This window comes from Lethenteron reissneri, chromosome 30 (genome assembly GCF_015708825.2).
Source record: "Lethenteron reissneri isolate LAM-NWPU_2019-01 chromosome 30, ASM1570882v1, whole genome shotgun sequence".
Classification (NCBI taxonomy): Eukaryota; Metazoa; Chordata; class Hyperoartia; order Petromyzontiformes; family Petromyzontidae; genus Lethenteron; species Lethenteron reissneri.
The window spans coordinates 11,785,061-11,798,083 of NC_083808.1; the positions used below are offsets into that span (position 1 = coordinate 11,785,061).

At 46.4% G+C, this 13,023-nt stretch overlaps 1 protein-coding gene across 1 annotated transcript in view; it reads right to left on the reverse strand.

Moving 5' to 3' along the window:
- The window catches only part of LOC133349529 (dynein axonemal heavy chain 3-like), a 622,240-nt gene that overhangs the window by 262,881 nt on the left and 346,336 nt on the right, over nt 1–13,023 (reverse strand). The window contains 3 exon segments of the mRNA XM_061563065.1: nt 4,550–4,714; nt 9,299–9,442; nt 10,562–10,699. Of these exon segments, the coding sequence (XP_061419049.1) occupies nt 4,550–4,714; nt 9,299–9,442; nt 10,562–10,699 (447 nt within the window).

The following is a 13,023-nucleotide window of genomic DNA, read 5'->3' on the forward strand; positions in this document are numbered from 1 at the left end:
TCGGATGAAGGCCTCAATTCCCACGTTTTTTTATTTATTCACCATACTTCACCATGATGATCAGTGCGAGTTGGTGAACGGGGGTGCGGAGGAAGGGCAAGCCCGGTTCTGATATCACTTGGGCACTGCATAGCCGTGGCCAGAAATCAAACTCGGGTTGCCAGGTTCATAGTGCAACACCTACGATTAGCACGTTTGGATACGTACAGTGGGAAAGAAGTTCAAAATAAATATATGCAGCACGCTAACCACTACGTCACCCATATCTTGTATATGCGTGGGAATATAGCGTATATGTCTGTTGATATCTTTGGAGAATTTTAACAAAACACAGAATGTGTTAAATGAACTGATCTAAGCTCTGATTCATTCTTACCTTTATAATGCCATTCGAATAGAAACTAGCATTAGCAATAAGATGCTGTGCCAAAGGAATTTTATCAGCGGTGACATTTTAAAAACGTTATCTTTAGCATAATGGCAATAACAATCTGTCTGAATGTGGCCAGGGGGCCTGGGGTAGAGACAGGGTAAATTGCATTGCAAGCATTTAATATGTCACGGGATGGGCAATTGTGAGATCGCAGTACCTTTCCTGCCTAATAAGATAACGAAATGAGGTGGCTTCCTGTCGGAAAAAAGCGAACACACATCCCAGAGCACTGAGTCAGCACCGCAGAGAACGCAGCTCCAAATGCAAGATCCCACACTCGATTAAACTGGGTTCTCAAGAGCAGTGACTTTATGGCCGAAGCCTAGTCAGCAATGATCAAACATAGCAGCGTTTTAATAGGACTCTGCACTGAATTTGTTCCTTCCCAGCTTTCATAGACTGTTTTTTTATCGCAAAAAATACGCAGAGAACACATAATCTGTTCGTCTATCCAGTTAAAAGAGACACTTTTAATGGTTAAGGTAAGATAAGCTCTGGTAGGGTATCCGGCGAAGACCCGTGTGCGATGCGACTTCTGGTAAATGTCCCAATCTGATGTGCATCTCCACAGAACGAAGGTGCGCCAGGAAGGCGGCAATGATTACCCCTGGTGTCGAGATGCACATAGCACAATGTGCTACAGTCGTCAATTAAATGTGACTACAAAAATATGAAAAGTGGAGCATGGTAATCAACACAGCGAGTGCTCTTTATGTATGTTAACGTGTGTACAATATACAACATCTGTTTATAAATGTAATGCCTTTGTTGAATATTGTAGAAGAATAATTATCATTCTTTGTAACATCAATCTTACCCAGTGTATAATGGTTGTCTTTAGGACCACAAACTTGTGGTAGTTGTTGCGTGTTATTTCAGTCTCAACTGAAAAGACTCAAGACACCAACTTCTCTGCAATGAACCCCTACCACACCGCACTACGAGTCGACATTTCACGTAAACATTCACAACTCGGTCCATCCACCTCCAAGGGCTCTCTCTCTCTCACCTTCCCTGCAAATAAGATCCCAAGCCCGGCCCTTTCCCTCAAGCAATCCGCTACGTTCACTTCATCAAGTCCGCATGCGCATCGCGACACCAACCAATGTAGCGCTCACGATGAAAATCGAGGGATAGTTTTTCAAGGCGCATTATGAAGTGGCAGTCACAAGTTCAAATCCTGGTCGGGGATCGGCTCGGCACATACCCTCCTCCTCGATTTTTTATATATATTAAAAAATAAGTAGCAATTTGTGGGAAGTTAACAGTAGTTATCCCATGCATATATTGGTCTCGGTCACGTAAATGTGGACTTTTCAGCATCGACTCAGGGCCACGAACAGAGATGAGCACTGTCCTGTGCTATTGGCGCACAGATTCTGAAGCGGGGTTCGGCGATATGAATGATGACAATTTGGCATGGTGAATAATATGCTAATTATTAAATATGACACAACTAGCAACCCACACGTCGTTTGGACGTGACTGTCCGTCCGTCCTTCCCAGCCAGCAAAACGTTTTGATCTTATATCGAGAGCCCTGCCTTTCTGCACTTTCCTCTTGCCTTCGATGTTCTGTCAATCGCAATGTATGGTGAACTTCTTCCACAGTGTACGTAACCAACCGTGCTAATCGGAGGTGCTCTGTCTCGCTTTGCCTCTGCTTCTGTTTCTCTATTCCTCTGTCTCCTCTGCTACCCCTCTCTCCCCGGCTCTAAATTTCTCTCCCCCCCTCCCCTCCACTGAATGTCACTCAATTCCCTCCCACATCTCTACCTCCCTAGTTCTTCTCTCTCTCTCGCTTTTTTTAGTAGTTTTATTCATGCTTAGCATTATATCCACAACGACACAATGCGGGAAGATTTTGCAATACATACATTAACCCAGTGTATGGCATGCAATTAACAGGTAACAAGTGTTAGTCATAACAGTTATCACAAAGTGCTCAAGATATTCAAACTGAAGTTGAGGATGAGTAAATAGTAAAAATGTTGCATGTTGGTATAACGTATTGCTTATTTCCGGAAAAAAACGAGGGTGTTTTTACCTTAATTTCAAAAATAACAAGTACAGTGTTTACATCTTACAGGCAGACTTGTAACATACACTGAATGTCTTGCATTAACAAATCAACTTGTGAATGTATGGGCCATATCAGATACATTAGCACTTTGTAACATTCGTGATGGCTCATCCTTGCTAATCAAGTAACGTTTAATGTTACTCTCTCTCTCCCTCACTCTCTTTATCCCCACCTCTCAATCTCTCTTTCCTCTCCCGAATCCTCTCTCCCACTGCTTGTCACGTTCCCTCACTTTCCTCTTTCCGTTTTGCTCTCTCTCTCTCTTTCATCTCTGTTCCATGGCCCTTTCACTCTCTCCCTGCCACTCCCTTCTCTGGACATCTGTAAAAAAAAGCTTTATAGCTCATCTGATTCCTCCAGCACGAATACATATTCTGACTCTGATTGTGTCCTTCTCCATCTCGTCTTCCCTCCACTTTCTCCCTCCCCTAAACTCCCTCCTCTATCTCCTCTTTCGCATTCACGCGGGATGCACGCCAGGGTGGAGGTTGCGGGGGGGGGGGGGCGTGACGCCAGAATGCAGGAATCAGGCTCACGCATGTGCGATGCGGCTGGCGTCATCACATGCATGTGCGCGGTGACGTAACCACCGCGTACGGTGCACTTGGCCGCTCGCCAAAGCAGGCAGACAGGAATCCAGGCAGGAGTCCAGAAAGAAAAGTTTTTTATTTCTACTCTAGCGTGATGTTAACAACGCACCATACGATCGGATGCAGACGGCTGTGTATTTCTGTTTGCACATTGTACCGATTTGGATTGACCAATACGCACTGACCAGTGTGGCTCAGCATGGGCTAAAAGCGGCTCCAAGACCGACGGACACAACGGACACATTGTGGGGAGGAGACCTTTATCCATTGATCGATTGAGAATTTCTGAACTGTATTTAATTTGTTTAATAAAATGTTTGGGAAAGACCATATCCGGTGTGCAGTCAGTGGTGGACATTCCACATTTCCAAGGCAGAGTCCAAGCTTCTCAAGAGACAGTCACTTTAATTTCACATCCTTGAATTGTAAACTGATGATGCTTCCTTAGACACAACCACGTCATCCTGCTAAGGAAGCACAGCGTGCTCCTTGCACGGAACCTGGTGACATGGCGGTGGTGACACTTGGGGCAGTGACATGGCCCAGCATCAGCGCATTTGTACCGCTTGTTGAATGGGTGAGCGGTTCGAGTTCGCAAGGCAGCGCTAGTTATTCCTGCGGGTCTATTAACCCTTTCCCGTTCCGATGTCTGCAAAGTTGCAGGGTGAGTCCCGTTCACCGCTGAATCTTGGAAAGCGAAAGCGGATAGCCTTAATTTTATTTTGAGAGGCGCAGCGCCGCTGATTTAAAGAAATTGTACTGTGCTCACCGCGGAGAACTGTAGCGAGACGCACTCTATTATAACTGGTGCCAAACTGTGCCACATGCCCTGCCCCATGGCCTATTACTTCCGAATCCATTCAGATTCGATTCGATTCCGATGACGTACACGTTCGCAAAATCGGAACACATTCGGAAGAAAAAACGCTGACGCACACGTACACTGTACACATACGTCATCGGAACGGGAAAGGGTTAACTGTAAAAAGAAAACGTGCCACCTCTGTCTTGTGAAATATTACACGTAGTCATCTGACTATCAGTGCGCCGGTGTAAATTTTTTAAGATTTCCTGCAAATCACTCAATTGGGATTACAAGTAGCAACACCGACCCCCCCCCCACCATACGCAGACGCTACTGCAGACCGTGGCTGTGCAACATAGTGCCTGCGCGACAGCCTCCCTTGCGCTACGCGACTGGCGCAAATACCAAATGTACGAATGGTCTCAACGGCTAAAAACAATCGTTATGCTCATGATATGTGCATCGCATAGTTCCAGGAGAATAACATGTTTGTAGGTACTTTGAACTTATTTCGCACTGTACGTAGCCAACCGTGCTCATCGGAGGCGCGAACGATAGCGACTATACGAGCGATAGGGACTGTACCAACGATAGCAACAATACCAATTGTAGTAAATTACGATGTATCATTATCGTTACTTGTATGATCTTGGTGATGAACCAGGGCGCAGGCTCCAGGCGCTGCTGAGCAATCACATCCCTGATGGCCACCTCCAGGTCCCCGTGGTCGGGGGTCGGGGGCTCCACCCCAGGGAAGAGGTCCGAGATGATGCTGTTGAAGAGCGCGATGTCGTGCGAGAGGAACTGCGAAGACAAGGGGAGGACACGATGGCAACGCTCTTTCCTTCACCTCCCCAAGTGCCCACGTGACTTGCGAGCATGGCTGGCAAGCCGGCAATAAGAATGCCCAGGTAATGTATAATTGTCTTTTGAGTTGTGATCATACCTTGAGATAAGAACATAGAGGTCATGCTCTCTCTTAGAGGTCAGTACTAACAGCAGGGTTTCACATCGATATACAAGCACGTGGTGAGGCAATCGCCATCCAGCGCTAATAAAAGCAGGAGGAGTTGTGCTCACAACAAGGAGCAGGGCACCGGGCTCAGTGGGGAGCACAGGTGATGCATCTGCCGCTCACGTCAATCAGTTAACGCAGCGTGACCTCCTGCCAGCAGCGAGCCTTCGACACTTCACGTGGCCTCAAAGTGCCGCTGGCCCGGCACAAGGACGGCGCTGAAAGTCGTCAATGGAGAATGGCGGATGTCATTTGTTGTTGTTGTTGTATTCAGACACGTCCGTGCACATTTGCATATGGGAAAGTTTTTTGTTATTGTTGTATAGGGGTTTGCGTGTGCAAACGTGCAAGTGTGTGTAAGTGCTGTTATGAAATTGCTATTTGTAATAACGTATAGTTAGGCGTATTACTTTAATCAAATATGTACGTATTAATAAAGGAGTAAACAGGGACATGTTCGCAGCATCGCAAGCAAAATAAAGAACTTCTAAAAATATCCCAACTTGTTTTAAGCTTCATCGCCAGACCTCCTTCGGCTCATTACCCTGAGCTCTCACACCCAGCCTCGGCATTCACATTCCATTTACACACAAAACCGTCGCCAATTTGGGGCAATTTTATAGGTCTCTCGGTTTCTCCCGACCTAGGAATTACTCCGCAAAGGAGGTCAGGTCACGGGAAGCAATGCACTCACTGGAAACTGCACCAATCTCATTAGGCATGCGTGCACGTATCGGTAATCTGACCGACATGAAAATAATTTCAGATACCGCCTCAGAAAAACTCTTGGCGATGATTTCAACGGTTCAATAACAGAAAATGATGGTTTTGTTTATTTTCTCTATACTTAGTTATAAGTATAGAACAAAACATATGTCTTTTTAGATTATAGTATTGTAGTATATAGAGTTATCATGATTTAATTTAACCCTCCACTCTGTGCCTAGTCACGAGATAAACTTCCATCACCAATGAGATCACGATGTCTCAATCCAGGGTGCCGCTGCACGTAAGTTGATCTCATCGCTCCACCTCCAACGGTGGTCATCCTCTCCTGTGTGAGCCCTTTTATTTGGCTGCCATTCCATCGCAAACCGTGCTCAATGAAAGACGGCTTCAGAAATACCCAGAGGTAATCTTCATCATGCACGTGCATGCATTCAAGCGTGAAGTATCAGCATAGTGGTCAGTGCATCATGCTCCAAGGTCAATTCATGACCACACACACATACACAATGAGCGGAAAGTGTTTTACGAACTTGGCCTGGGCATCTCCTAGGTTGACTTAGCCTGCAATGAGTACTTCGGGCAGTGTGTGGACATCAGCACTAGAGGACACAGGTAGTCAGAGTTATGTTGGTTACACCACCCTCTTAATAGCTGCTCACTAACAACACTGCCAGAGCACCTACCATGTGGTTTGGTTCTACATCGTACGATGTTCCTTCGTTCTTCGCGAGGAATACATTCCAAAGATGCTCGTGAAACTTTTTGTTTTGAATTACCTTAAACAAATACATAAATAAGCTATTAAATACATGGAAATTATCTCATCACTTTATTTCTCATAACTTTATCTGATCACGTGATCTCATCACTTTCTTTTTCTCCCTCTCCATTGCGGCAGTCACGTGTAGAGCTCCAGATGGGAATTGCGGATAGCCAAAATCGTAGATAGCAAGTTCGTGAATAACGAGGCAATACTGTACGTGTAAATACTCTACCTGAATATGGTAAACTCACACTGTGTGGCTCCAGCAAGTCTCTCCCCCGACCCCTCACTCCATGTAACTCCACTGACAGTGGTCGGATTGGGATTCAATTCTGGCCACGGGAAGGTGCCAAAATCTTGTCTCTAGGATATTTTATTGGAACTGTTAGCACGTAGCCAGGCTTATCATCTTCCACCGCTATTAATCAGGCTGACAGGAGTGCCCTAACTGATGTCACTGTTCCTATTACTCACATTTCGCCATCCTCCAGGGTCTGCAGCTGAACAAAAGGATATCCTGGAGGAAATCTTAGATTTTTTTCCTTCATTCATATAGAAATACAAGTGTGCATAACTGTGACATTTAAATTGTTACACCATATCACAAAATCAATTAAATGATTGATGCGCCCAAGCCAGCGCGTGCAAATGAGAAACAGATCTCTTGCAGGTGATTATAAATAACTTTTAGTTTTTAATGCCACATTTTAAGCTGCGTTTGAGGACCACAATGCACTAACGAGAACAATGCAAATACGTAGAATCCCGTCAGCAGAGTTCAGTTGAATCTTTTTTTAATGAACATACATCCACCCTTAAATGCCACAAACAGGCAACTTCCTTTTTTATATTTTATGACACTGTATCCAGGCTCGAGGACACGCAATGGCAAGGGCTACACTTTCAAGGTTGTTGACAACCTTAAAACAGTGGTACACATTCTACATTGCTATGGCAGGCTTTACATAGAACAAACTACTATTGTCTTCCTATCGTGCTACTGATTTGGTGCTATTCCGAGATATGATGGGTAGAATAAAACCCAGCCAGGAATTTGAACTCGCAAGCATCCAATTGTGTGCCAATCACAGTCCCATCCAACCTGAAACCTGAAATGAATTTCCACGACACCCAAAGATGGTCCATTGCACCAGTCTTGTTCATCAACGCACCTGAGTGCCAGTTCTGTCAGCACAGACTCTCTTGGATTGTCATTTCAGTGCTGCTTGCCGCGGGTTTGTTGAAGGGCTCAGCTGGCTACTGGGTGTAAACGATTCACGGTCTAAGCCTTTCGATGGATTATCTACGGTACCATTTTTTGCCGGTATCAAAATTATGTGTGAAAAAAAAATGTGCCATAGATATAACTACTCGACCCCCGAGTTATTATCATTGCCTTTGCGCTGTTCGACTTTTTGCCGTTCTATGATCTAACACCAGTGAGACAAGGCCACAATGGAGACCATCTCCGATGTAGGCCAATCACTTTCACAGACAATGCAAACATTATCACAGCACGTTTGTTTGCATGTTTTACCACAAACTTGTGCGGATAATGTATACTTGATGCAATAGGTGTCCATTTGGCCGTGTCGGGTGGTGGAGGGTTACGACACATTCATAAATAACGCGATCTAAACCCAAAAACGTTGATTATGAATAATATTGGTCGCGAAAGCCTACGTGTTAAACTGTCCATTTGGTGTTTGAATATCTTACCACTGGTATTATTGCCAGAAAAGGGTAAGGCCTATTCCTTGGTCATTGATGTGATGGATTGTCACAGTTCAGGTAAAGGATTGGATTAAAGAATGAATATTTTTTAACATTGCTATGAATGGTGCATTATATGAAACACATTAATTGATGTATTGCTCCACCCCTACTTGTTACCCACGTGTCGCTTAACAATGAACCCTAAATATTTTTACGTGCCTTTGTCTTTATGCCAGGTTAAGATCCTAAGATGCGAAAACAATGCTAGCATCTTTGTCAGACGTCAACAGTGAACATTTAAAACCTTAATAATGTCTTGTACGATTCTGCTATCCATCAGTAACTGCGAGTCTTACACATAAATGCCAGTGACGACACACGTCCCGATTCAGTTCTCCAAATAGACCCGGCAAGCGATCGTTAAGGCTGTGTTACAAAGCAAACAAGGGGTCGTAATATCGTTTGGTACATGGACAGAACGTGCACGGGGACTCTGAACGTTGTCCTCACGCTTTGTTTTTAGAAACACGATCAATAGTAAAGTGCATAGAGGAAACTCCGCATATAGAGCAACATCCCTGTTGTACTACGAATTTAAACATCGCACTCACAGCTTAATCAGGCGCTTTAAACCCTACAACCTGTCGCCATACATCACTGCGCGCCATACCCATGCGCATACCCATGCGCATACCCATGCGCATACCCATGCGTATACCCATGCGTATACCCATGCGTATACCCATGCGCATACCCATGCGCATACCCATGCGTATACCCATGCGTATACCCATGCGAATACCCATGCGCATACCCATGCGCATACCCATGCGCATACCCATGCGTATACCCATGCGCATACCCATGCGTATACCCATGCGTATACCCATGCGTATACCCATGCGCATACCCATGCGTATACCCATGCGTATACCCATGCGAAACCCATGTGCATACCCATGCGCATACCCATGCGCATACCCATGCGTATACCCATGCGCATACCCATGCGTATACCCATGCGTATACCCATGCGAAACCCATGCGCATACCCATGCGCATACCCATGCGTATACCCATGCGAAACCCATGCGCATACCCATGCGCATACCCATGCGCATACCCATGCGCAACCGCCTCCGCGGGAATGCGCTGGAATGCTCACCTTGGGCAGATTGACGTCTGTGATGGAGCGCAACACCAAGACCTCCTCGCTCTCCTCAGGGAACTTCAGCTTCAGATTCCCGGCCGCCGTGAGAACGGACTTGACAGCTCGCATCCCGTAATCGTAGTGGTGCTGGGAGGACAGCTACCGCAGGGCAACGGAGGCCGCGGTGAGAGAGGCAGGTTATGGGAATCAACGTTATGTATATTCATAGACAAAGATCCCTCACGTAGCCTTGACAGACTGTTGGGGCAAGTGCTGTTAGCGAGTAGCACCTATGAAGGCCGACACGGGACATGACGGGGGGGGGGGGGGTGTCCAGCACCACGCCCGGCCAACTTTTTTTCCCTAGAGGCGATGTTTACACACCACGCAAGGTACTCCCTTGAGGCTGAGTAGAGCTAGGGGAGGCCCAGGACCGGTATAGATAATCGTCACTGGTGTTGGCCGTGAGCGGGAATCGAACTCGGGTTGCTGGGTTCATAGCGCAGCGCGCTAATCGCTACACTACCGTGTGTGTATGTATATTTATATATCTATATACATATGAGGGGCATCAACGGTTGAGAGCCATGTATGAAAAGCAGTCGCGGATTTGCCTTTCAGCGTCTGTATGTCATGGAATTAATTTGAGTACATCTTGCATCCGGGGTTGGTGCTGTCGCGGAGTGCTTGACTCACAATCAAAAGGTTATGAAATTTAAACCCCAGTCAAGAGGTCAAATCAGACCGTCGCTCCTCCCGGGAGGTCAATAAAATAAGTTCCCAACGTGGGATGCCAATGGAATGTGGAACACCCACCAAAGAAGAGAAGTGCCTATCACATATTTCAGTATGGAGACCTCCATTTTGTGTCTCCACAAACACAAAAAAACTGTTTTCGTCTATCACCCCATTGGCTTTCCGGACCGACATTATCCAGCAGCATGTGTTTAAGCAAGAAACACCTGTAACCAGTTTTAACCTTCTGGGTCTCATCAGCAGTCAGGCTTGTTAATACATGCTGCTGGGTTGCCAGATGTTATTGACAGTAGCTACTCCAACTGAACGACAGGGCCATGTTCAACACAAAAACAATACTGCATAGAGGGAGAATCAAGCCCGCGGCTACTGATGTTGGGGACTAGTCAACCCTCATTGGATTTTGGATGAACTTCCTGTTGCAGCACTGCACGGATGGATGGGTGGGGACAACCGAACTCCCATACAGATGAACAAAGGAAGTACGCAACACGCAAGCCAAAAAGGCTGGTTTAATGTCACCTGTTCTGAGCACAGGCGGTAGGTGGCAACCACCTTGGCTGCAAGACTGCGCGCGTTGACAAAGCCCATGGAGAAGAGGGAGATCTCAGCGATGAGAGTGTAGTCTGGCACCATCATGGCCACCGTCCTGAAGAGAACCTGACAAACACCATGTTTCATTGCAGTGTTAGCGGCAAGACCTGCTTGTGCGCACGTTGGTAGCAATCGGTCATCTGTGGCGTGGTGACGTGCATCCTGTAGTTGAGCACTTGATACAAGGCTGCCGGAGCCCGTAGATTTCATCGTGCTGAGCTCCAAGGTGGCCAGCATTTTCGGCGCTACAGCAAGTAGAATTTTTTCTGGTAGGAACCTCCTGGTTACACCAGCCCACAGGGGATTATTGTGTCCGTCCATCGTGCACGGAGGGGCTGGGTGGGGAAGGAGGGGCTGGGTGGGGAGGGGAGGGTGGGGAGGGGCTGGGTGGGGAGGGGAGGGTGGGGAGGGGCTGGGTGGGGAGGGGCTGGGTGGGGAGGATTGGGCTGGGTGGGGGGTGGGAGGGGTGGGACTGGGTGGGCAGGGGCTGGTCACCCTGTGGTGCCCTTATAAAACTCAACATTTAACCGACTCACGCCGGCTTGTGCCCGCCCTCACAGTCGGGCATATTTGCGGAATACACCACGCCGCCGTTGACCCTGGCCATTGACTGAGCAACCCAACGTTCCTACCAGCTCCCTCCGCAGGAATGTGTTTATTAGTTTGTGTCAATGATGGCTCACCCAACGGGGGCCAGCATAGCATGGGCTGCTCGGCCAAAAAAGAGTCTGCCTTGTTCATTATAAGAACCATTCTCCGAAGACAAAAAAAAAAGTTTTCCCTTTACTCACTGAATAACTCTCGCACTGTGAAGTAGGAGTTTGTTTAAATCTAAAACAAGTTAGGGAAGCGACCCAGTGAGTGATGTTCAGCTCTGCCTCATTAAATCCTTGCCAGTCACATTTAAAAGAAGAATGCACACGAAGGCAGCTGGTGGCCATGTAAATTATCCATCTGGAACTGCACAGCAAGATCGAGCGGCAATTAGATCAAAACAGGGACAAATGCTTGTGTCTTGGGTTCAGCAAATCATAATTTTACTGCATGTCAAAGTAAGTGTGCTCATCCTCAAATAAGCATTTGACTGCATCCATATCTGTTGCTGCGCCTAGCCCAATGATGAAAACTCCACATTCACACGGCAGAAGGCATTCTTTCCGTACGACAATCACTCGTGACTGCCCACAAAATGTTGTTGAATCTCTTTCGGCACCTCCGATTAGCACGGCCGGCTACGTGCGGCGCGAAAAAAGAGTTCAACAAACATTGACCTCAAACGGACAGCTTACATTTGAACTTGTAACCTCCCTATTGTGAGTTGAGGTGTCTCCCCACAGCACTGCCCATCTTCCACTATTTCCTCAGCTCAGATCTAACTATTGTGCCACAACTCTCGATACAAAAACAAACTAATGTCCCCATGATCATGACAATGGCAGAGCCCTTAACTAGATATTAATTTCAACCAAATACCCCAAGACCAAAACTCCTGATTAAGACTCATTCCCACAACATTTTGGGACAAATTGGGTGATGTTGACACATCGCAGGATGAGTGGCAATATGTCAAAGGGCGAATGTTCAGTTAAAATTCAACTTTATAAAACACAGATGACCAAAATGCAAAGGAAGCATTGAAAGATTAAATGCACTGCACGTCATGGGGACAATGTAGAGAAATGGTTTCATCAGGGTCAGTCACCGATTCTATTTAAAGTTATGGATTGCTCCTCATACGTCTTATCTGAGAAAATATATTGCATATACTCTGTGCTTAATTTATGGAGTAAATGCTTGCCTTTTTGCACTCACATCCAACATCTGCAGTCAAAAGGCATACATTTCCTGCAATACTCTGATAAAACTAAAAACTTTAATTTTTTATTTTACCAGGTTAGTCCCACTGAGCTATATGGGTATTTTTCAGAAACGACCTGCCCACGAATGACAGCCCAATGAAGTGGCCTATCATGTGGAAATTTATAGCAGGCAAAAAAATGTAAAAAATAGTTTAATGTCGAGGGAAAAACCGGAACACCTGGAGAAAAATCCACGCAACCACGGGGAGAGAGTGACACGCAAATTTCAAATACAGACATCTGGGTCGGGATCGAACCCACGACATCCTGTATACCAGACGAGGTTGTTAATATCTGATTGATGTGTGTACCCATATAATTAGGTACACTAGAGTTGATCGATCAACAGGCCACTTTCAGTGGGGTAAAGTGTGAGCACTCTGAGCTCTCCGAGACGTCTGGCAAGCGTGGACGTGTCGACCGAGTCCTGCCCACATGGGGAAGTCTTGAGCGCCTTCTTGAGTGGAGGCCCTTCTGCCAGCAGTGGCGTCGAGCAAGCAATTGCAGGGCTGCACCTTTACCTGTTATAGG